Source organism: Penicillium hordei, assembly GCF_028827395.1.
Source record: "Penicillium hordei strain IBT 12815 chromosome Unknown utg000005l_segment0_segment0, whole genome shotgun sequence".
NCBI lineage: Eukaryota > Fungi > Ascomycota > Eurotiomycetes > Eurotiales > Aspergillaceae > Penicillium > Penicillium hordei.
The window spans coordinates 1290031-1314577 of record NW_026623146.1 but is presented as its reverse complement, the minus strand read 5'-3'; the positions used below and the strand labels follow the sequence as shown (position 1 = coordinate 1314577).

The 24547-nt window shown below is 48.1% G+C and overlaps 9 protein-coding genes across 9 annotated transcripts; 4 read left to right on the top strand and 5 right to left on the bottom strand.

Annotated features, from left to right (window-relative positions):
- Positions 1-242: 242 nt before the first annotated feature.
- N7537_009449 (karyopherin MSN5) lies at positions 243-4395 on the top strand (the record flags this gene model as incomplete). The annotated part of the gene is made up of 9 exons (XM_056900503.1): positions 243-1731; positions 1786-1910; positions 1960-2031; positions 2087-2311; positions 2368-2471; positions 2531-2789; positions 2848-2990; positions 3046-3641; positions 3710-4395. 9 exons carry the CDS (start codon positions 243-245, stop codon positions 4393-4395), a joined length of 3699 nt encoding a protein of 1232 aa, XP_056749171.1.
- A 612-nt stretch (positions 4396-5007) lies between these two features.
- On the bottom strand, positions 5008-5791 carry N7537_009448 (putative NADH-ubiquinone oxidoreductase subunit GRIM-19; the record flags this gene model as incomplete). Its single annotated transcript, XM_056900502.1, has 5 exons — positions 5008-5056; positions 5130-5282; positions 5414-5520; positions 5616-5739; positions 5787-5791. The coding sequence occupies 5 exons, from the start codon at positions 5789-5791 to the stop codon at positions 5008-5010; spliced, it is 438 nt and encodes a 145-aa protein (XP_056749170.1).
- Positions 5792-5886: 95 nt separating this feature from the next.
- On the top strand, positions 5887-7119 carry trm10 (tRNA (guanine(9)-N(1))-methyltransferase; the record flags this gene model as incomplete). The annotated part of the gene is made up of 1 exon (XM_056900501.1): positions 5887-7119. The coding sequence occupies one exon, from the start codon at positions 5887-5889 to the stop codon at positions 7117-7119; it is 1233 nt and encodes a 410-aa protein (XP_056749169.1).
- Positions 7120-8214: 1095 nt separating this feature from the next.
- On the top strand, positions 8215-10791 carry N7537_009446 (uncharacterized protein; the record flags this gene model as incomplete). Its single annotated transcript, XM_056900500.1, has 3 exons — positions 8215-8233; positions 8352-9916; positions 9973-10791. The coding sequence occupies 3 exons, from the start codon at positions 8215-8217 to the stop codon at positions 10789-10791; spliced, it is 2403 nt and encodes an 800-aa protein (XP_056749168.1).
- A 332-nt stretch (positions 10792-11123) lies between these two features.
- N7537_009445 (uncharacterized protein) lies at positions 11124-11723 on the bottom strand (the record flags this gene model as incomplete). The annotated part of the gene is made up of 1 exon (XM_056900499.1): positions 11124-11723. The coding sequence occupies one exon, from the start codon at positions 11721-11723 to the stop codon at positions 11124-11126; it is 600 nt and encodes a 199-aa protein (XP_056749167.1).
- A 656-nt stretch (positions 11724-12379) lies between these two features.
- Positions 12380-13060, bottom strand: N7537_009444 (uncharacterized protein; the record flags this gene model as incomplete). The annotated part of the gene is made up of 1 exon (XM_056900498.1): positions 12380-13060. One exon carries the CDS (start codon positions 13058-13060, stop codon positions 12380-12382), a length of 681 nt encoding a protein of 226 aa, XP_056749166.1.
- A 1508-nt stretch (positions 13061-14568) lies between these two features.
- N7537_009443 (MDR family NADP-dependent oxidoreductase) lies at positions 14569-15682 on the top strand (the record flags this gene model as incomplete). Its single annotated transcript, XM_056900497.1, has 2 exons — positions 14569-15580; positions 15651-15682. 2 exons carry the CDS (start codon positions 14569-14571, stop codon positions 15680-15682), a joined length of 1044 nt encoding a protein of 347 aa, XP_056749165.1.
- A 4105-nt stretch (positions 15683-19787) lies between these two features.
- Positions 19788-20673, bottom strand: N7537_009442 (Cytochrome P450; the record flags this gene model as incomplete). The annotated part of the gene is made up of 2 exons (XM_056900496.1): positions 19788-20181; positions 20234-20673. 2 exons carry the CDS (start codon positions 20671-20673, stop codon positions 19788-19790), a joined length of 834 nt encoding a protein of 277 aa, XP_056749164.1.
- Positions 20674-21692: 1019 nt separating this feature from the next.
- N7537_009441 (cytochrome P450) lies at positions 21693-23662 on the bottom strand (the record flags this gene model as incomplete). Its single annotated transcript, XM_056900495.1, has 7 exons — positions 21693-21880; positions 21932-22033; positions 22089-22372; positions 22429-22550; positions 22621-22955; positions 23016-23198; positions 23254-23662. The coding sequence occupies 7 exons, from the start codon at positions 23660-23662 to the stop codon at positions 21693-21695; spliced, it is 1623 nt and encodes a 540-aa protein (XP_056749163.1).
- Positions 23663-24547: the final 885 nt, after the last annotated feature.

Sequence of the window (24547 nt, the reverse complement as noted above, 5' to 3'; positions counted from 1 at the left end):
AGTACCGATTTACAACTTCAAGTCCGATCCTCAACCTCGAGCCACCCTTCCCCCGGAAAGAGCGAGTGGCGCGTGCGGATGGCCGTTGCGGTGTCCGACTGCTAAACTAACACAGGACAAGTTCAACGGCCATCGAGTCTTACCTGCGCTCCTCTGACTATGAGACGCGGTCTACTACAGTGACACGAGACCGAGACTTCACTTTTTTTGTTCACCAAATACTCCTGCAACGCGTCGACAAGATGGCTGCGGAGGAGCTGTCGGAGGGCGGCATGGTCGACATCATCCGTGCTTTGCAACTCATTCACAACCCTGCATCGTCAAATGATATACGGAAGGAGGCTTCCCAGTTCGTGGAGAACTTGAAAGAGTCTGATGCTGCGGCGCGAAATGGCTTCCTTTTGGCTTCCCGTATGGAGCATGAGCCCGTTGTCCGATACTTCGGTCTTACTCTCCTCGATCATGTTCTTCGCCAATACAACTTTACGAACCCCGAAGAAGCCAAGACCTTACGCATGATGATTTTGCAACTCGCCGAGAACATCCGCCCCGAAGACCCTGCCTATTTCCGGAATAAGATCTCCCAACTGTGGACCGAGGCCGCTAAGAAGACTTGGGGGTTGGATTGGATGGATATGGATGCCAACCTGGTTCAGTTCTGGGGTGCATCTCTCGTTCACAAAGAGCTGGTTCTCGCTGTTCTTGAGACCCTTTCCGAGGATGTCTTTTTCCGAGAAGATACTGCCTCGTCGTTACGAGGAGGTGAGCTCAACCGGTCGCTCATCGAGATCTTTACTCCTGCAGGCATCGTGGAGCAAATTACTGGGGATAAAAACATCCCCACCATCCCACGCTGTGGACAGGAGGGCTGGCTAGTTCGAATCTGCGAATTTCTCGACAATTGCGTCCAGAATGTCTCTAGCTCGGAACAGGCTCGGGATGCGGCCATAAAAGCCCTGGCAACTTTGAGATCTGCCTTGTCATGGTCCATCTACAAAGGTGTTATTGCGTCCCAGGTTGTTCCCAGCATTTTCCGAGCTTTGCCTTGTCAAGACGACCAGGTGCTTCTCTCTGCAATCGAAGCACTTCATGCGCTCTATGGAAGAAATACTATCGGCAGCGAAGACTCGTACGAGCTGATCTGTTTGATCTTTGAGTCGGAATACCTGGTTGTTCTTCAAAGGCTTTACGAATGGTCAATCGTGGGCCCAGATGACGTTGATGATCCCAAATATCTTATCTCTAAAAAGCTTTCTGAGATGATCTCATATATCGCAGGATGCTTGGAAGATGACAAGTTCTTAGTCTCTACCATGGACCGTTTGAATCTGCCGCCATTCCTGCAATTCATGGCCAATATCATGCAACACCAGAGCTTGACGGTCTCCATACCTTGCTTGCACCTTTGGTCCCGACTGTTACAAAACTCAAAAATCAGTAACTTGGACTTTGTGGTAGAGCACACTCCTCAGTTCTTGAACATTTGCACTCAGAGGCTTCTTCGTTGGGAGTCTCTCCCCACCGAATCCGATGATCCGACGGTACAATTCTTGATCGAAGATATTGACACAGTTCCCGAACGACATGCTTTTGTCGGAAATTACCGCCGTTACTGCTCCTCGATTATCGAAATCATCACAGTCAAGCGTCCTCAAGAAGCGGTGCGTGAAATTCTCGCCCGGGTGGACACCAACCTCGATAACTTGTATAGCGGTGTTCAACCATTTAGCAGTGAGTGTTACCAGCCTACCGAACTATGGACTCAGCGGCTCATTCATTTTACAGTGTCAACTTTCTCCAAATCGTCGATCCCTCTCATGCGAGCGGATGCTCAATTCGCAGTGGTAGAGGCTGTCATCAAGGGTTACAACAAGTGGGTTTCGGCTCATGGAAAAGCACCCCAACGTGATGTGAGAAGATCAAGCAGAAAAATAATCATCGGTTGCTAATACGTAACAGGAGTCTAAACGAATGGAATTAGAACATGCGGTGGAAAACTGGGCTTCAACTCTAATGCAAAAATCTTTTGAGGTATGTCACTTTGCCCAATTCCAAGGAGATTCCTCCACTCATCTCTTCGCCATAGGATCCTGTTCTGAAACAAAGAGTCATCAAATTGGCTGTCGACATCTCTTCGAGGGCTTTGGACAATCATCCAGGATTTGCGCTCAAAGTTCTGGAACACATTCTTATGTCACGTCTACCAGATCAGTCCGAATACCCATTGTATTCCGAGGCTGTCAAAGAACTTCATGGATTGGCAAGCTCTGAACTTCGTCGGTTGGCTATGCGCTATGCGGACTACTTCTATGTATGTCAATCCTCACATACTGATCGTCCTGTACCCTCTAACCGTGCCCGCTGCAGACTTTCTATGACCTCCTTGAGCCAAAGATCAAAGAAATCACGCTGGCTAACCGCATTGATGACAAGTTGCAAATGGAACTGACTTCCATCTTGCTCATTATCATGTAAATTTTCTTCTGATTCCTGTTATCCGTCTCAATTGCCCAATACTGACTCAACACAGGCAACGCGCAATCAATGCTGATCCTTATCTGCGTCAAAATCGCCTTGCAGCCTTCCTCCAGCCGATCCAAGAGTCATGGCAAGACGACGAATTTCGTCAGAACAGCTCCACTTTCCCCGGGTTTTGTAATATGCTTGGATTGGAAAATGTTGGCCCATACATGCAATCCAAAGAAGCACAGAAACTGGCAGACTGGTCTGAGGTTGTCTTGGACGCCGAAGGAAGGTTAGTCCAAGAAGAGATGACCAGAAAATTTCAGGTAAGAAAAGCCAAATCTCATTCCCGTGATAGGACCAATCTGACCCATTATATTCCAGCTGTTGCCATTGCGTGGCACCAAGACTATGTTGGCTGTTTCCACAGATCGAGTCAAAAAGTCTACACCAGCCTATGTGACCGCTTGCGACATGTGGCACGAATTGATCCCTGTTATTCTTCCCACCTTGCTGCAGCTTGTCAGGTAATTTACTATGCTAATGCAGATTCATACCATCAAGCTAACTTTCAATTTCAAGACACGCCCATGCTTTCCACAACCCTGCCAATTGGAATATGGTCGAAGGGATGCAACCAGTAGTCGAACGCATACTCACAGATCGATTTTGGCAGGCTGGTATTTCTATCGGTAGCCGCGACGAGTTCTACGCCCGAATCACATCATCAAAGTCTACACTTGAAGGGTTTGCATCATCGGTTCGAGGAAAAGTCAGAGCTGTCCGTGAAGCGTGCTACTCCATGCTATTCAGCATGAGTAGGATGCGAGAGCACTTCTATGGATTCGCCGAACTCCCAGGACCCCTATCTGAAGCATTATTCGTTGACTCACCGCACCTATCCTCCCACCAGTTCTCGGTTCTTCTCAACATCTCGCGTTGTCTGATTGACGACTGCCCTGTGCAATTCCGCAGCCAATTCTTGCCCCCCATGCTATCGACTCTGTTCACCAACATTGATCGAAAAGTCACCGCAGAATGGGAAATCATTGAACAACGCAGGAATGGAATTTCGGACGGAGATCTCACCACAGAGATGAAGTCCGAAAGTGTCCTTCGCCAGTTGACTTACTCTGCTGTGATCATGGTAGCCAGTCTATTCGATCCACAGAGAGGTGGTAAAGCCCCCCTGATCCATCAGACATAAGCATAAGACACTCAATACTGACGGAACTTTACCTCTCAGACCCAGATGGGACTGAATCGGACCCCAGTGCACCCCAGCCGACCCCGAACCTCTCTGATTCTATCCGCCATTTCGTCCTCTCCTCCCCACAGATCTTTGAGCCAGTCATGCTCTTCTGTACGCACGCTCTTCGCATGCGCGATACACGCAGCGGTAGCATTATCACCCGCGTCATTCGGTCAATTCTTCAAGACTTTGCGCCCACAAACGATACCCCGGACACCCAAACAATCGCGACCATCCGCGAATTCATATGTACTGATGTCCTCACAGCATGCATTTCATCCGTACATGAATCATACTTTGTCGATATGCAAAAGGACCTCGCTCAGCTAATTGCATCAATTTGGTGTCTCTATGGCTTCTGTAGCGAGACCCCTCGTGCCGTTTTCCTGAGTTTGCCAGGAATCAGCGCAGATAAAGTGGCCAGTACCGAGTCTGCACTTCATCGCACTACCTCACCAAGGCAGCAGCGTGCATTGGTATTGGAGCTCCTTGAGCCCTTGCGCGGCATCAGTATTGCCGAGCAAGGGAAGATACTGGGTTCTCGCGAGGAACGTCGTAAGGCTCGTTCAGCACTGCAGGAGCGGTACATGACCAATGAGATGGAGACACAGCAACAGAACCACCGTGTCGATATTAACGATGGTCCTGATCTTGGTGGTGTGGCCGATCTATTTGGATAGTCCAAGCATCATGTCCTTTGGACAGTGAAAAGGTTGGATATGCTGTGGTGCTGTCGGGCTTGTTGATTCTTCATTTCACATACCATGGATGGTCCATCTCCATTCTGTACACCACTCGCGGCCCGACTTCCATTTTTCAGCGTCACATTTCGCCTTGCTTTCTGTCTAGATCTGCGTTGCAGCTTTATCAACTACCCCCGTCGCTAGCGAGCAGCGGCGCTTTGCAAGAGATGATGTCATAAAAAACCCACATAGCATTATACACAAATATATTACTTTCTCTACGATTAGCTTATTTGTGGTTCTGCCACGGGATGAAGATTTTGAACGAGCAAAGAAATAAAACGTATTGCAAAAGACTGAACTAAACCCTTCACTAGGCAAGTAATATCTACAATGTTTTCCTCAAAATAACTTCGAGATGGTTTACCCCAACTACCACCACAATGCTTCTAGCTCTCCCACAACGATCAGAAAGGCCCAGTTCAGTCTGTATACCATGGAGGCAAGGGGTCACTCAACCAAGCATCCCAAACACCAGCATCATACAGAGTCAAAAGGAGGAAATGAGATACAATATCGCTCAAAATAAGTGTGACATTGTCAGACTGTCTATTGAGTGAGGTTGGCGGGGGTATAGGCGAAAGTAGGGCGGATAAAGCTGTCAAGGCAAGCAATATTAGCATGAATCCAGGAAATGATATAACGCCAAACTGCGCTTGCATAGGACTTACCGGTCAGAGTTGTAGACCTTGGCATCGGTACCGAGAAGCTCCTTCGCGCGCGCCTTGTCGGCGTAGTGCCGGCGGACCTGATCGCGGTCCTCCTCGGCCTGAAGGAGAGGAGTGAGGTGCAGACGGGACCAGATCTTCTCACGAGCGAGCTCACTGTGTTCACACACATATTAGTTATTGAGTTCGCTTCTTGCTTCCGCTACCCGGTTTGCGTCGGGTTCCAATTGCGGTCCTCTCGGGTCGATCGGAGGCAGGAAAGAAGCCTGTTGCTGGACGAAACGTACCGCTGCTCACGGACACCGTGGAAGTACTTGTAGAAACCGTAGGCCATGATAACGTGCATGCCAATCATGTAGTAGGCGGGCTTGAAGCCACGGGCGGGGACGTTTCGCTATAGAAAGTAAGAAACGAAACTGTTAGCTCGGATGTCTGTGTGCTGGGTGCGCAGGGCCATTGGGGGGTCGGAAACTGAGCTGTATGGCTTACCTTGTACTGGACTTGAGCGTAGCCCCCCGTTGGGGGCATATCCTGAGGCATTGTGACGGTAATGAGCGGGTAAAGGGCTTGGAGGGATAGCGAGGAGCCGCTGTGACGATTGGAGAAGTTGGGTCTGGATGGTCACGTGAAATGTGCACAGTAATGAGGGCTGCGACGCACGTCATTGGTTAATGGATTTCGGGGCGGGCGCTTTTTGATCTTTTGATCTACAGTCGACAGCCCACCTTAATATTTTGCTTGCCAGTTCCACTACACGAGGATGGAGGAGCAAGAGCGACCTCGAAAATTAGCCAAAATCGACCACGACGAAGATACCATCCACGAGGTGCTCGGCCCTGCCATGACTGGAGCTGGTGATGTTGCCGGCAACAAACCGGAGCCCGTGTGCGCTCAGATTGGCAACGAACCTCTCGATCTCTCAGAATTTACGGTTCAGAAGGATACAAAACCCGCCAATGAGTCTACATCTCAAGATGGCGGCGACGGAGTCGCCCCTGTTATGTCAAAAAATCAAATGAAGAAACTACGCCGCGCGGAAGCTCACCAGCAAAAGCGCGCGCTTCAAAAGTCCCAGAAGAAGGAAAAGCTCATACAAAAGCGAGACCGTCGCAGGGCTATGGTTGAGGAGGCAAGGGAAAAAGGCGGCGAGGCAGCTGTCAACGAGCTACGCCAGTTATGGCGAGGCAAGAAAGCCAAGCACACCAGGTCAACACTACTACCTCTGACGTTCGTGATGGATTGCGGCTACGACGAGCTGATGTCTGATAGAGAGCGTATCTCATTGGCTGGCCAGCTCACGCGATCATACTCAGACAACAGCCGCGCAGTATTTAACGGGCACATGATGTTCTCGTCATTCGACAAACTACTGAAAGAGCGATTCGACACTGTGTTGGCGTGCCACAAAAACTGGAAGCGTGTTCGATTTTTCCAGGAAGACTTTGTGCATGCTAGTGAAGTGGCTAAAGAACAGATGACAGCCGCGCGCGGAGGTCAGCTCGCTGGCCCTTTCGCTGAACAAACTGATGCGAAGCCTGAAGATGGGGAAATCATCTATCTCAGCAGTGATAGTGAGAATACCCTGACCGAGCTCAAGCCTTACAGCACTTATATTGTTGGAGCGCTAGTGGATAAGAACCGACACAAGGCAGTTTGTTACAACCAGGCGGTTGAGAAGGGAATCAAAACTGCCAAATTGCCTATCGGGCAGTACATTCAAATGGCCCATCGTCCGGTACTGGCCACCAACCATGTCATTGAGATCATGCTTGCATGGCTGGAGCTTCGTGACTGGGGCAAGGCGTTCATGAAGGTTATTCCCACCCGCAAAGGCGGAGCTTTGAGAGAAAACCAGAACGAGGGCGCGGGCAATGCCGAGAATGATGCTGAAGATGCGAATGAGGAAGAGATGGAAGCAGAACAGATGAAGCAGTTAGATGAGATTGCTGCCTTTGAGGAAGGAAGCGAGGACGAAAATGAAGAGAAGGAATAGTTTGAGCTATCCAAAATACGAATACCTTGTACATATTTACAACGCCAAAAGAGAGACATTCAGAGATTGATATATGAAGACACGCTTGTATCGATAGTCTTGCATTGATCGTCGTCTGCAGGTAACTTTTTGACCTCCTTGAGCTCTACTGTCCCTTTTGCCAATGCTTTACTAACTTCTGCCAGCTTTATAAACTCTTAATAACTGAGCCGAACTAACAGCCCGGATAAATAGGCTCTCCCTTAGCTCCCGGGACCCTCGAAAACAATAAATTATGTAAGCGATTTTATGAGTCTCCCCGAACTGACCCCAAACTACACCCAATATCTACGTATCACCCGTACTATAACATACCTTATATTTGCTCACGTTTAATTGAATAATAAATTGCTTGTACTTTCCCTCTATATTACAGTGTATTTCTATATGATAGTTCGGCGGTACTTATATGTGTACTAGTGATTTTTATAAAACCCCGAGTGTATATGCTAAAATATATATTCACATATATTAAGCATATAGTTCAATATATGAACGCTCCTTCCTCACTGCCAGTACTACCTCAATATAATTAAAGCTCCCTCTCTATTGTCATATAGGTGGTAGGGGAAGCCTTAAAAACTGAGGGATATTGTGGATGATAGGGTTAAATAAAAGTCGGAATGTTATTGATATCGTAATATAATTTATTATTTTCGACTCTCACGTCTTAGGAGCTGAGGGAGGCTCGAAAATTGTAAATTACATAAGCCATTTTACGAGTCTCCCCGAACTGGAACCCGGAACCCGATTGAATATGGAAAAGCATGTTGCCTATTTGGGAATAGAGCGAACCCGGGTGCTTACCTCAGCAATTAGCCACAACAGCCACAACCTTGGAATCTATGACGGAGGCGATTTTCATTGTGATTGTACCACTGGAGGACTTGCTTTTGCTTCTTTCCCACTATCCTCTTCATATAGGCAGAAGAGCCTTTGTTACTGTGCCTGATTCTTTCGCTCCTTCCCACATTACTTTTTTTTCACTTCTTCTTGCCTCCCTTCCTCTCTCAACTGCCCCTCGCATTTTTGTTTTGGCAGCTGCCCCTCGCAACCATGTTTATGCTCCGCAACGGTAAGCATTGCGCTTTTCATGCCCCGCCAAACCCCTCCATAGAAGGGCATCTTTTTGTTTTATTTTTTTGCCATTTTGAACTAGTAAACTGATCTCTCGTCTTCTCGGAATTCAATAGTGAGCAAATTTTTGTTTGGTGACGCTTCGAAAGAATCCATCATCGAAATTCCCCAAGGCGAACTGTATCTGGTCCGCCCACAGTCGCCCAAAGGCTACTCTGAGCTTATCTTCAAGGACGCTGCTGCCACGATCCGACGTACCGGCCAGGACTTCCAATACCAGCTTGTAATCCAGAGAGCCTATGAAGAGGGCGAGGAAGAACTTGCGGATGACGACGGCGAGCAAGGCGCAGGCGACGGCCTAGATAAGGACGAGAAGGTTTTCCTCTTGGACCAAACTCTCCACTTTCGCTCTGAACTCCGTGACGGAGGCGCAAAGATATTAGCCTGGGATGATCTGAGCGGCGACGCTGGTGATCTCTTTGAATTCATTTGTGACTCTTCTGTCCCATCGGACAAAGTTGCCACTTTTGAACTTGCCGCCCTCCAGTGTCAGTACGAACGTAAACACCGCCGTAGTGCACAGAAGGCTACTGAGGCAGAGCTGGAGGAGTTCTCATACAACGAAGAGAAGCCCATTCCATCTGCTAGTCCGGTCTCTTCGCCGACCAGAAATTCCTTGACAGCAGAAGATTCAGCTGCAGCTATGGCAAAGGACGTGGAATACGCCCAGTCCAAAGGACAGATCAAGACTGCCACTCTTGAGGAGGAGCCGACTACTGCCCCGCCATCTGCAGCCCACCCCGAAGCCAAGGAGATTCTTTGCAAGGAAAATGCTGAGCTGCATTTGTTCGACTTTTCCACCGGAACTTTTGTGCTCCAGGAGTCGGACATCGTTGCAACCGTCTCGGAGGTCGGTACTTGGCAGTACTGGCTCCAGATTACTGGCAAGGATAAGGAGTGGTTAGGACAAGCTGTCGTCGCCGATATAAACCCCGTCTTTAACTTTGAATATCTTTCGTTCATTTTCAACCATTACGGTGAAGATGGTTCGGCCTACTCATGGCTCCTGCGATTCAAGGACCAAGCCTCGGAAGAACGGTTCCAGGAGGGTCTGATGCAGGCGCTGTGGGAACAGCTCAATGAGTTAAAGTGGACTAAAGTCAAGGAGAATGACCGAGATTATGTTCTTGATGCCTTCCAGGATCTTACCATGGAAGATGCCGACGACAAGCCAGAGGAAGAAGTCGAGGAAGAGGAAGAAGAGGCCGAAGAGGAGTATGACGGAGACCAGGACGATGCTCAACGTAGTGAACACTACGACAGCGACGAGGAGGAAGAAGATGTTGTTACACGCGATGCCGATGGAAATGTCAACTCACAATTGGCAGTTGGCTACAAGCATGATCGATCATTCGTTGTGCGCGGTTCCAAGATCGGAGTCTTCAAGCACACCGCTCACAACAACCTTGAATTCTCCACGACTATTTCAAAGGTTGAGACCCCTAAGGGCAACCTTTTCAGCCCCAAGAAGGTCATGCTCCATGCTGAGGATCAGAATATGATTCTTCAGAATGGAGATGATCCCAACTCGCTGTACAAGATGGATCTGGAGTATGGCAAGATCGTCGACGAATGGAAGGTCCATGACGATATTGCCGTGGAGACGTTTGCTCCCGAAAATGTAAGTTACCTCACGCGTCTTGAACCTATCTCGGGATAAACTAACAAAACTCACAGAAATTCGCACAAATGACCGCGGCGCAACCATTCGTCGGTGTATCCAAGAACGCCCTTTACCGCATCGATCCTCGTCTTTCTGGCAACAAGCTTGTCGACTCCGATCTCAAGCAGTACGCCAGCAAGAATGACTTCTCGGCTATGGCTACTACTGAGAAGGGATACCTTGCTGTCGCGTCTAACAAGGGTGACATCCGCATGTTCGACCGTCTGGGCATCAATGCGAAGACTCACATCCCGGCTCTCGGCGAGCCGATCATCGGCCTTGATGTATCTGCAGATGGACGCTGGGTCCTGGCAACTTGCCGTACCTACCTTCTCCTAATTGATTCGCTGCAGAAGGAAGGCAAGAACGAGGGCAAGCTCGGATTCGAGCGTGCTTTCGCGAAGGACTCGAAGCCTCAACCTCGCCGTCTCGGCTTGCAGCCCGCTCACGTTGCCCAGTTCCAGCACGAAACGAAGCAGCCTCTCTCATTCACCACGGCACGCTTCAATACTGGTGTCGACTCAACGGAAACTAGCATCGTTACCGCTACCGGTCCCTTCATCATTACATGGAGTATGAAGAAGGTTGTTGCCAATCGCAAGGACCCGTATACCATCAAGCGTTATGGTGAGAATGTCATGGCTGATAACTTCCGGTTCGGCTCCGACAAGAATGTCATCGTTGCTCTGCCCAACGAGGTCAACATGGTTGCCAAGCGTACCTTCCAGAAGCCTACGCGGGAGAGCATCGCTGGTCCCGCCACACCAAACCGTGCGCGCAGTAGATGGAGCAGTCGTCTTGGCAAGGATGACATTGTCAACTCGCCTTACTAGTCTTCTCATTCCTTTCTCCCTATGCCGCCCCTTGACTTTCTTCTATTTTTGTACCATTACCCATACCCCTGATGTTTTGTGCTTTTCCATCTTTTCCAATGTTGTGATTTTCTTTGCGGGGTTTTGCTCTTCTGACGCCGCTGGGGATCTCTGTATTGGGGTCTTCTTCACATTCACTACTCTGTTTCTGTTACTTAAAATTCTCGGGCGATATTAATTTGGAGCTAAAGGGTGGCTCTGGTTAAATGAGATTTTGTTCCGCAAGGTAGCTAGCTAGTTCAGACGATTCACAAATGAATATCCAACAATTAATCACTTATCATAGAGGAATGTTATGCATCATCCTCATCATAATAGCTATCTTTAATATCGGCGCCGCCTTCTCCGATCCTCCTCCTTTCACTCTTTGTCTTCTCGTGACACTGATCACAAACCCCACCAGTCAATTCAAGAGGTTCCCCAAGCATACAGCTCCGCTTTATCACCACCTTGGCAGTATCGCCTTCGCAGCACCATGCATAAATGAACTTTCCGTTGTCAAGGACTGCTCTGGCGAAATCTTTGACACTTTGAGTACTCGGCCAGTACTTCGCCACTAGGGGAAGGGTAGGATATCGGCGACAAAATGGACATCCCAGCACCGTCGTGTTGACCACACGGCCTGCAGAGTTGTACATGTACCATCCTACTAGGTAGTTGGCGCACATTTGCTGGAAGCACCCATCACGTACACAGACTGCGAGTAGGTGGCTGTAATGGAAGGCTGAGCAGCACAGGGAACATTTGCCATCGATTGTTTTGCTGTGATCGACGATCTTTCCCAGGGTTGAGATTATCTTCTTGGAGTTGCGGATGGGCTTCCCGTTGTAGCGTAGCTGGGGCTGAGGTAAAGGGAAAAGACTAATCCCTGAAAGGACTCTCTCGGTGCCCATTCTGCTGATTATTCGGAAGATGGATTCGCTCCGGTGGGGCCATTCTTGGTAATTTGCGCCTTGGGCTAGCCAGGGTAATGTGTTCTCGGCAAGTAGCTTATATGGGGTCACTTCGAGCTCTGTTATTGGGCCATAGCCTGAGGTGCAAAAGGGAAAAATGAAGTCCGACTCTTTGAATGCAGGAGTCCGGTATTCTTCGGGCTAGACTATGTGATTTGAGCACTTGTTGCGTTGGACTGCTGGGACGGGAGACTTGTTTTGCTTGACGTGATCTTCGTCATTATCCCGGCTACTCTGGCTTCGACAATAATAGCATTCTGGATCAGGAAAATAGTAGTGAAGATAAAGCCACCTATCGAGGTAATCGATCACATATTGGGCCTGGCAGGAGCCAGAGGTGCATTCGACCTAGGTTATCTTTGAAGTGGCAGTTACGGCTTTTGAGACTCCTGTACTGACACGTATTTCCTTCTGCCAGTCGTCGGCATACTCGGCGAGGCAAAGACCGCATTTTCCATCGGTGCTCATTATAGTGACGGATCGGGGATACTGACACTCTCGGCATGTTACTAGTGGCCCGACTGATGCGGTTATCAGACTTGGAGTGGATGAGATTGATGCCATTGTTCTCGGAGTGATGGGACTTGGGCTGTTAGTCAGGTGCGGAGATTCTCTTCTAGAAGTTTATAAGTAACAAGACGGTCAAATAAATCTCTGTCAGTGCGATTCAAAATTTGAGACCGGGCTATGATCAACCCCATATCTCGCTGCTTCTGGTGTGCTTCATTAGCGGCAAGGAGAAGTGTCAAGCATCCGAGATTCCATGTCTGGGGTACTGCAGGGTCATTCCATTTGTCTTTGAACGCAAGCATCTCCTGTTCTGCTACTTTCATGAGTGGCACAATCCCCATCTGCAGACTGAGAGCAGCAAAAAGAGCAGCAGATCGAGCTGGCATCCTCGTTCCTGGTACAATGGTATGTAAGAGGACCTTCCAGAACTGTCGATTGTACTTTTCTGTTGCTAATACCAACGGAATCTTGGCCACGTGATCGGCACTGATGCTGGAAATGTGGTCGGGCATCTCACGCGCTGACGTTACAACAGTCAGTCTGGTCGGGATAGCACCAAAACGCCGAAGAACACCAGAGTTGCAACATCGGCCAATTTGCAAAAGCTTAGATGGGGCCAGAGCTGGGGTGGCCGTATTCCTCCTATCTTCTGCGCCATACCTTTTGTTGGCAAAGCTCAATGTTGGGTCAAGGAAGATGCAAGGATACTTTTCTGTGCCAGGGACACCGTTGATCATAGATGTGATCTCTTCGGTAAAGGCTGGCATAGGGGCGGTCCTTTCGGGAACATACCTTTTCAGGACATCGGCAGTCAACTTGACCCTCGTGATGTTGTCACTTTCTTCCCACCAAGCCTGTGAACTAATCGAGGAATATGGAAGTGTACCTAGACTTGTCTCATTCTCAGGGCTGTCGATTTTGCTGACGGAGATATAACGTTACAACTCTGCGGAGATATCCCTAACTTGGCTTTTGTCGGATGTAGAAGGAGCTTTGTCCACCCCCATCCATGCTAGGAGTAGGTCAACAGTCACCTTAGCAATGTCCCTCGCAAGGTGGCTTTTCACGTGAACACAAGCTCCATCAGTCCGAGTACAGAGGTAGTTGGACCAATCAGCATTCTCTGATTCCATAAATTTATTAAAATACCAAAGACCTGTGCCTGTTTCGGTCCGTCTCAAAGTGTATTGTATGCTGATACCCAATCAATAAATTCAGGGCCGTACCCAGAGTACGATCTCGGGGCCATCAGGGTATTCTCGCCCTTCAACCGGTATATATTGCTGCCGTAAGAATGACTTAGAGTAGGGCATGTTTCAGCGTAAATGAAAGATCAGTGTTTTTGCATCTGCACGCATGATCTGGCACGCCTTTGCAAGAGCTGTCTTAACAGCCTTACCGTAGATATGTATCCCATTTTTGCGGAGCCTTTTGGCGAAAGCAATTAGGTCGGAGTGGGGCTGTTGCGAGGATTCATGTTGGCCTTGATTTAAGAACATTGATAACGCTCTGCGCCCATAGCCTTCTAATAATAAAAAGGATGAGTAACTTTGTACACAAAATACACAAAATACCAAGGTCGGGTAAAGCGGAATACATCACCTGCCCTGGTGGGCAGACAGGCCCTAGGACGTAAAGAACCTCGGGCGGGACCTCAGGATGATCCCGAGGTCCACAGGTCCCATTTTTTAGGCTTAGCTGTCTTGCCCTAATGCATGATTTTGGCCTGTAGGCTTACAACTTGTAAACCACCTTGAAAAAAAAGAGATATATATATCGGTGTACTATGATTCATTTAAAGTGTATGCATGAATTTATATGGGATAAAAAGCTTGATTTTCACACGCGAGAGAGAGCCTGTACACTGCCATCCAAATGGAGATGCGTGGATCTGTAAGGGATACCGACATCCATTCATGCATGGATCATATTGAATTGTTGTAAAGTGGTGTAACCAGCGGTCAAGAACGAGGCCCAAACTCGAGGTTTGATTAAAAATCAGATGCCCCTGACCCTTGTACATGAGCCAATTACAAATACAGCGCTGCTTTTCCTTTGTCTTCCGGAGAGGTGGATACGTAGCTCGGCAATATGGGAGACCGAGAAGAGGAGCACTTAAGAATCTTGATAGTCATGGTTTCCTCTCTTTGTCCAAAAGCTTTAGCCTATCAGCCTCCTTTCAACAACATCTGACTATTTTCCTGTCCGACCTAAGCAGTAAGGTACCGCAGAGTTTACTTTTGTTTCCGTTATACTAATACTAAATTGTTTGTAGATGTCTTCCGAACCCACCGAATACATTGCCATCCATCTTCAACAGCGCCCCGAGAGAGATATTGTCCCCGGTGAGACATTCGCTGCACAAAAACATACAACTCCCACTGCAGCAGACCTTCAAGATGGAGATGTTATTCTAGAAACCCTTTATCTAAGTCTGGATCCTGCGATGCGTGGCTGGTTGGACGATAAACCTTCATATCTCCCTCCAGTTGCAATCGGTGAAATCATGCGCGGCCATGCCCTGGGCCGTGTGACTGCCTCGCGGTCCCAAAAGTTTCCAGTCGGCTCCTACGCCGTTGGTATTGTAGGCTGGACCGAGCAGGCAATTGTCAATGAAAGCTCCCTGGATGCCGTGCCTGCACCTGATCCTGCCGATGGAGGTCGCTTGACTGATCATATGAGTGTCCTTGGAATGACAGGACTCACTGCGTACTGGGGCATGGTCGAAGTTGGCCATGTCAAGCCCGGGGACTTTGTGGTTGTCTCCGGAGCCGCAGGGGCAACGGGGTCTATTGCTGGACAGGTTGCAAAGGTCCTTGGTGCTACAGTGTATGGAATTGCAGGCTCGGATGAGAAGTGTCGTTGGTTGGTTGATGAGCTCAAATTTGATGGGGCGTTGAACTATAAGAGTGACGATTTCGCCGAAAAGTTCAAAGGCTTGGCGCAAGGGAAGATTGATGTCTTTTATGACAATGTTGGAGGAGAAGTTCTCGACTTGGCTCTTCTCTGTGCTAACAAAAACGCTCGATTTGTCATGTGCGGTGGAGTCAGTCAATACAATGCACAGGAGGTTCAAGGGCCAAAGAACTACATGATGATATGGAGGATGCGGATTCGCATGGAAGGCTTTATCGTCTTTGATCATATGGATAGGGTTCCCGAAGTCAAACGGAAGCTCGGCGAGTTGCTTGCGGAAGGTCGATTGCAGCGTAGGGAAACCATTGTGCGAGGGGGTATATCGCAAGCAGAAACCGCCTTGGTGCAATTGTATCATGGCGTGAATACAGGTAAGCTTGGCATCCTAGGGCTATGTGCCTACTTCCCACATCTGATGCTTTTATGCTGAATATCTCACAGGAAAATTGCTGGTCGAGGTTAAAGCTCCTTGAAAGTCGACCACAGGCTCTCCGATGCTTCCTCCTGTCTACGTGTATGATTTTCCCGGGAGTCTTATTGACTCTAAATTAAATTCATTTTAGGCTGGCTGATTATCATGCCAAAGTCTCACGGCTTGAGTGTTTCTACGTATTTCTTACCCTGACAATTTCCATCCATTTATCAAAGACCACAAGCTTCACTACAGGATAGATCGAAATTAGTTTTGCCACTTTGCTTTCATACCATTCCGAAACAACTGATCCATTTCTCTGGTATTGAATTGTGTTGAAATTATCCGTGACAAGAGGTATTATAGATTACTTGAATTACTCACCTTGACAGGCATCTTGAGCCATAGCTTGTTTGTTGACGACTTTCCTGCTAACCTGTCCTCAACCTTTGGCAGTGATATTCACCAAAGTGGTAGGCCAATTCATTTGGAGCAGTGCACACCAAGCCAATATATGATAGGAACAATCGTCCTAGGAAAGCTGACATATAAAGTGGAAATTATATGTCACCATGTGAGATTTGAGTATTGAACTTATTTACATCGGGGTTCATATTCAGGCCTTTCGGTTTGTTGGCACCTGGTGGTGCTTGATCCTTCCGGCCAGGTCATGCTTGTTTGTTTGTGGGGAGAAGGCTTCTTTCTGCCTCTCTCTTTATCTTCGCTTCAAGTTTGCTATCGGCTTCTGATATGATCGTTTGACTGCGCTTCTTGTTTCCTTTCGTTGAGATGTTTCCGATTCCAGCCCCTCCCGCCGAGGCGTTTTCGTTTCCCATTCTAGCAATGTTCTGGAATCAGATAAAGTGTCCGGATGGTTCAAGCCGATTATTTGTTTCCGCTTGGCCAAGCAACTACGAAGCAAATCGATGGCTTCAGCATCGCGACCTGAGGATTTCCAGGTATAAGCGAGATTAGACATGCTGAGCAGCGTTTTGGGATGATTCTCGCCGAGCTTCGCCTCTCTCCTCTCCATCACCTGTACGTGGAGCTCCTCAGCCTCCTTCCACCGGCCCTGCTTCCGAAACGTCGATGCGAGGTTCGATATACTCGTTAACGTGTCGGGATGATCCTCGCCGAGCTTCGCCTTACTCCCCTCCATCACCTGCACTTGGAGCTCCTCAGCCTCCTTCCACCGGCCCTGATTCCGAAACGTTAATGCGAGGTTCGCTATACTCGTTAACGTGTCGGGATGATCCTCGCCGAGCTTCGCCTCACTCCACTTTATTACCTGCACTTGGAGCTCCTTAGCCTCCTTCCACCGCCCCTGATTCCAAAACGTCGATGCGAGGTTCGATATACTCGTTAACGTGTCGGGATGATCCTCGCCGAGCTTCGCCTTACTCCCCTCCATCACCTGCACTTGGAGCTCCTCAGCCTCCTTCCACCGGCCCTGATTCCGAAACGTCGATGCGAGGTTCGATATACTCGTTAACGTGTCGGGATGATCCTCGCCGAGCTTCGCCTTACTCCACTTTATCACCTGCACTTGGAGCTCCTCAGCCTCCTTCCACCGGCCCTGATTCCGAAACGTCGATGTGAGGTTCGATATACTCGTTAACGTGTCGGGATGATCCTCGCCGAGCCTCGCCTTACTCCATTTTATTACCTGTACTTGGAGCTCCTCAGCCTCCTTCCACCGCCCCTGATTCCAAAACGTTAATGCGAGGTTCGATATACTCGTTAACGTATCGGGATGATCCTCGCCGAGCTTCGCCTTTCTCCTCTCTATCACCTGTACTTGGAGCTCCTCAGCCTCCTTCCACCGGCCCTGATCACGGAACGTCGATGCGAGGTTCGCTATACTCCTCAACGTGTCGGGATGATCCTCGCCGAGCTTCGCCTTTCTCCTCTCTATCACCTGTACCTCGAGCTCCTCGGCCTCCTTCCACCGACCCTCACGCCGGAATGCCGTTGCTAACATAGCTATACTCCTAGTAGCTTCTTCGTGCCTATCACCCAATAGTACAATTATTTGGTCTCTTGATTTTGATGCCATTTCTCTTGTATCTGCGATGGCACCGTTTCTAATCGTATACCATGCACATCTGTAAAGTAGCGTAGCCCATTGCTGTTGAGCATCAGGTGATGTTGGCTGTTGTGACATTGCTGATTTGACATGAGGGAAGAGTAGTCTACACCTCTCCCAATTTTCGTATTCTCCGGTAGTAGGAAACTCGTCATAAAGGGTGCTAATGAATTTATCCTTCCATTGGTCGATTTCTCCATCAGATTTCAACCACACGTGCGTAGTCAATTGCACCAGCCGGTGCATCGTAAAGGTGCTGTTATCACTGATAGATATAAATGAATAATCCCTTAGTGTTATGATGTCGTCTTCAAAATCAGGGCCGGTATCAGACTTAGACGTCTCCCCGTCACTAGAGTCATTTAGAAGCTCTGATGTTGATCTTGATCTATAGTTGGCCTTAGGTCGATGTCGAACAACACTCGCAGGTATCCCCTGGCGATCGAAAAAGCTCATAAGAGATAGTAGATCCGCCGCAGATGCCTTTGTTTGGCGTATATAATTGAACGATATTTGCCAAGTCACTAAAATCGAATTCTTGGCTTCCCAGTCCCGGTAGATGTGACCTGCCTCTTTTTTCAAAAGCTTTGTCGCTTCAAGGTCACTCTTTTGGAAGTCTGTCAGGTACTGTGACACGGAATAGAAAGGCGTCCGATTTCGAATGTAGCTGGCGGCTTGTACGATCGCTAGCGGCATGAACTCTAGCGCGTCAACCAACTGTTCATTTTCGTGGCTTCCACTTTCTTGGATTTCCCCTAGCTTTCTTTGAAAAAGCTCCAGTGCTTCGGACCGTTCCATAGGGTTAACTTCAACAAGGCCCTTGTGGTCAACCATCTTCAGTGCAACCTCTCTGGACCGACTAGTGATGATGATAGAACCATTTTGGCTTCTGGGGATATATTCTAAGAGCGGTTTACTCGAGGCGTTTGCTAGGCTTCTCACCGAAAGAAGCTGGTCATCATCGATATTATCAAGGATGCAAACCCATTTCCCTATCTTCTCATCCCGGAGCCAGTTCTCGACGAGTTTGAAGATATTCACTTGACGATCCTGACGACCCGGGAGTTTGACCTGATCGGCGATTTCCCGGAAACCTTGCTCGAACCGGGATTCGTTACTCCCATGCACCCAGAAAACCCATGTTCCCGGCGATTGGGATCGGATCTGGTGAGAGTATTCGATAGCAAGTTGCGATTTCCTTCGATTTGTGAGTAATAGACCACGCAACATCTGCTCTCTATGACTTACCCAACACCGCCGAGGCCAACGAGTGCTATCCTCGACCCCGGGATTAAGCTTTTCTCGCGAATCTGACGAAGCAGTACGTCACGACTGACAAACTCCTGGTCTTGCGCGAATGGGACGGTGGATAACGGTTTGGTTGGAGTTTCCGGTCGCTCTATAGTTGGAAGCGGTGGTTAGTTGGTCGACCCTAACTGTGTCCAGTTTGCGACTCACCTAGAGCCAGACTGATCGGACCGGTGTGAGCTCCAATCTGAAGACCAGAGTTGATGCCATGAAATGAAGTCGATGCCATAATGAGAAATAACTTTACGTTCTTTATATTGTCCCGGAGGATAGTTTGTCTGACTCAAGTGAAGGAGGGGACGTCCTCAGCCCCAGAGTCCAACATCAGGTGACTCCACGGCGCTAAGACATAGAATCAGGTTGGTGGACAGCCCACATTCGCGTATTCTACTGATCCTGTGGAGGTTGGGATTACCATCTTCCTAGGAATTGCCTTGACTAGAGCCCCGAGCACTCAGATCAAGCGCAACATGCGATAAATACATAACCAGGTCCCTCTAGATATGAGAGTGCTTTGATATTATCAAGAGCCTACTATTGCCAGCTGTCTCTGATACACAGTATAAACAATACAGTCACGAGTTGGATGTTGCGACGGTGGAAGGTAGCACGGAGGGCTCCAGTCTTTGCAAGCGCCATCTTTAAGGCCTGCAGCTTTCCGATGGGCACCGAGCTCCCAGGAACTGCCTGATCGCCAAGTCACGTTCATTTCCTAATGCTCGGCCCAACATCTGGCACAACTCCCAACGGGAGTATAAATCCGACTTATCTCTTAGGTGCGACTACTAGTCCAATTAATTGTACCTGTGCTGTGACCGACCTGTATGCCCGAATTGGTGCCTGAAAAATAATTGTTGTATGCGTTGGTGACCTGCGGAATAGTCAATTTCGCAATTATTTTGGACACAGCCTTAGAGGCAGTTTGCTCGGCTTCCAGTACGCGTGATTGCTGTTCGGTCTCTTGGATCGCTAGAGTTCGCTGAGCGCCGCCGTCTTCATCTTCGTCCTCGGGACTTTCAAGTTCCTTCTTGCGCTGCAAGGTTTCGTCTTGTTTTCTCTTTATGAGTTCGGTGTTCTCCTTGATAGAATTGTCGAGAACTAGCAGTTGCTTCTTTGTCTCCTCCCGTGCAGTCGTGGACGTATTTTCCGACCGGATCAGTATAACCCTTTAATCAATGCATTAGCACATTTTCTCCGGCATAACACTTAGCCACCTACAATTGGGCGCTCCCGATGGCAAACTGGACGATGGCCCGACAAGAAGAGACCTGCGTTCTGAACGTCTGAATCTTTTCCTTGTTCCACATGCCGGCTGTTAGTCGATCCCTTAGGGAAAGCTTCGTCGCACTGGAATGCTTCGTCCATTGCTCAAGCTTTTTTGTAAATTCGGCGCATGCTTGCCCGCAGTTATTCACGGCTTCGGCGACACCAGTCTTCTCCAGATCCTTTTTCGTTTCATCATAAGTTGTGCTATCGGGAATCTGAAGGTCCTTGAGAGCGGAAAGCGGATGCTGTATGGCTTCCAAGTTAGATGTAACATCTTGCAGCACATCTTTCGCTTCCTGAAGGCCATCAATAAGGCTCCGAATATTATTGATGCTGGATAAAGCGAATCCTGTGATTCCAAGAACACCCGTGGTGATGCTGAAGGGGTCCATCTTGTTTAGATTGGGATGGGACAGTCGTGGGAGTCGTATATCCTTCAAGTGAGGATGGTGGAGATCAGACAAAATCAGTTGCTGGATACTTTATTAAGCTCTGCGGGATCGTCGGGAGGTTGGATATAGCCACAGAATCTCACCTATCACCTAGGCGCCTGAAATCAAAATGGTGACTGAAACATTGGCCGCGGGGCAACCGAAGCCGCTAGTACGTGGCGGACTGTTATTTGCGGGGCTATGGGGCAACAAGTCAACGGACATATTATGCGAGTGCGAGAAAGCTTGTGCATTGCTGACTGTAAATCGCAGGGGGCATCTGAAAATAGAATCACGCCCGGATTTCTAGTTACTTGTACTCTTCCCTCGACCACATTGTTCGGTGTCGAGGAATAGGAGCGGTAAGGTGGGTTGGTGGGAAGAGCGCTTGTTTGCGGGATTGTAACTTTGGAAACCCTGGAGCCATACAAGACTAATAACGAATTTATTGTCAGGGTGTTGTTTATGTAAAGCTGTACAGATATACTAGTAAGAATAGAGGTATGGCGGTTTTCGGAAGAGGGTTCGAGAAGCAAGGTTTGTGTGTCAGTGGTGAAACTGATTTCGATCTATCGTGCTTTCTATATAGAGACAAAGAACCTATGGCTAAATTATCATCGGATCTTGTTATAGGAAAGTAAGATTGTTGGTTATAGGGGTCAAAAGCATGATGCGAGATTTTGGGACATCACCCCACCTCGCATATGAACTGCTTCATAATGTGGTATTAGTCTCACAGGTATGCAGTCTCCAGGATTTGACGGTTAAATGTATGCATTATTATGCATTTATTATGTGCAGTGTATCGGTTCCCTATATTAGGATGGAACAGAGGGAGAAACTTCCCAACGTCGTCATCTCACAATTAAATACTGCTATTTAGTGTTAATTCGATAGTTGGCAACCGAAAACCAGCTTTCCAACATGTAAAATAAATTATATATAGTTTATATATAGCTGTCTTGGCCTTCAATTGTAGCTTACTGCCTCTTGGTGAATTTCAAAAGTAGTGGTGCAGCAGTAAGAGTGAATGTGTCTTTCCCATCCTTCAAAAATGCATCGTTGACTTTTCCCGGAGCTAAGGAGATATCGAACCGAAAAAGGAGTTCCGCAGTCACTCGCCGAAGCTCCATGAGTGCAAGCCGCCTACCAACACAGGCCCACGGTCCTATAAGTTGATTAGCACGCCTACAATTATCTATACACCATCAGAACTAACCTATATTGAATGGAATGAACACGGATCTATCCTTGACAAGTTCGGGATTGGTAGTCCAGCGTTCCGCGATGAATTCATTTGGACGCTCGAACGCCCGTGGGTCTGGTAAGACTAGATTAGAGCCTGATAAAGGGGTTGGGACCACAAATGAACTGACCTCTGAACATCGTATATAAAGGCACCTGGACAATGGTGTTTCCGGGAACATATGTCTTGCCAATGGTCATACCCTCTGGTGGGGTGAGTCTTTGAAGACCAGAAGGAACCACTGGGTGTAATCTAAGGGTCTCGAGGATTGTGGCATCAAGAAGGTCGATCTTGGAGAGCGTATCATCGTTCAGCTCCTTAAGAGCATCAATCTCCTTCTGAAGCCTTTGAACTAGAGCTTTATCACTGGCAAGGTGGAACCAAAGATGTGATAGAGTTGTAGAAGTTGTGTCACTAGTCAGGTAAGCAAAAGTAAAGGTTTGAGGAATCAAGAGTCTCGAGTTTCTCACCTTCCTGCCACAATAATTAGATAGCCATCTCCATGGAGGTTAAGCATATCTTGGGGTGACTGAGGTCCCTTATTATACGCATCAAGGATCCAAGAAAATATATCTCGCTGCTCTGGCTCTGCCTATAGACAACGATATAGACAACGATTAGCATAGCTTCTATACCTAATTCTCGAGCCATAGAGCACTTACAGCACTCCTTTCCAGGAACTGGCTTTCGATCCATTTCCAAAACCTCTGGTTATTTGCGTTTAGAAGCGGAATATTCATGAAAATAGGGAATATCCAGGGCATATGTTTAAGATGGCCAATGTTTGTCATATCCGTCCGAATTGTCTTTAGGAAGTAAGCCTCTTTGCCTTCGGCAATCATATCGAATGATTTTCCAAAGGCAAGTCTTGCCATCACATCGAATGCATAATAGCTAAACCACCGCGTCATATCGATTGGACTGGCAAGGTCTCGCTCCACGACTTCCACCAGTTGTTGGGCGTATGACGCAACAACTGGCTCATAGGCGCGAATTGCTGAGGGGGTCTAATGTTAGTGTACATTCTTTGTTAACCAGTTCAAATAGGAGATATTACCCTTGGTGCTGAATCCCTGATCCCAAACTTTCCGACGGCGCGCATGTTCTTGCTTGTCTCTGGTGAAGGATAGGCAAACTCGCGGGTCCAACAATGTATACCAAGGGCCTTTCGTAGTCTGAGACTGGTTACCATAAATAGCCTGGACCGCTGCTGGGTCTGTGGTTGAGATTTCGGTAGGACCTAAATTCGATTACTTAGAAAACATACCTCGCTAAAAAGGAAGTTATCACATTACCTGTTCGAACATAGTCCCCATATGTCTGGTGAAGCTTGCCAATCTCCTCGTAGAGATGAAGGTTCGAAGACATCTTTGTCAGATAAAGATTGGACAAGCGCGCAAAGAAAGGGCCCGGGAATTTGCCCAATCTGTGGAAGAACCCTCGGTAGACCAGCATGCTGCTGTACACGCCGAGTATGTGATAAACCCAAAACATTCGGAATTCATTTGCTGAGAATGGGACGACAACTTCCGTTCCGCCGTTTAAAATCCAAATGCTAGCACTCCCAACGACTAGGGCAGAAATATACGAAACCAACAGAAGTGGAGATCTAGTGTCCCATTCGCTTAAGCGGTAGAACATATGGTGGAGAGTAACACCACTGACCAAGGCTATGAGAGCCTGAGAACCCTGAGCAAGATTCATGATGACACTATTGTGAGCAGTGACCTAGCTATCCTACTTGGGAGGGGTTAAAGGAGGCTAAGAATAACAAAACGAAACTAAGTACCACGTGCCCCTGCGGTCCTGGAAGCCAAGTAGGTAATCATTCAGCTTCTGTTTGGTCGGGAGATTCTCTATTGAATGCAGGTATCAGTGCTTTAGGGGGCTAGACCTATCGGCCCATACGCAAGGGGGTGACTAGTCGACAGACATGCAAAAGGCCCTAAAATTGGTTTAAATTGGTTTTTACAGTTTGTGGCTGGCTGACATGGTGGATCTTGATCAAGCACTAAGTTGAAATATCGTACTTTGTGCGCAATTAGCCCACTTAGCGCCGCCACGTACGACCCCGAGGATTATAACAGTTCTGTACATAACCAGCAGCTAAAACGATAATATTTATGCGGGATTTCCACCTGATTCTGGCTTTGAACGTCACAATATTCCTTTTAGAAAATAAGAATTCGAACTGTTCTTGCTCTTACAATCTCTATCAATTCACCACAGCCAATATTTCCATTCGTTATCCTCTAAACAATGAGCGTCACCACCACCGTGGTCAAATGGCCTTCAAATCTCAGCAACCTACCCTCAATATTCACAACCAACCCAATTCTCTCATGATACGCTAAATATGCGGTAGGCTTCAGCATCGCCAAAACCACAACACCGCCTACCAAATACTACGCCTCCAACGCAACCCTGTGATGGAGAAGGCGGCGAGCACCTAAAGCTGTTGAGAAGAATTATATCCATCCTACTTGTTTAGTACTTGAAAAGATGACGTTTATCAGCTAGTCCGAGTGGAAGACAAGGGACATATTTGCAATGATCTCTCGGTGTGCCTGGATAACTTAAGATTGGCGT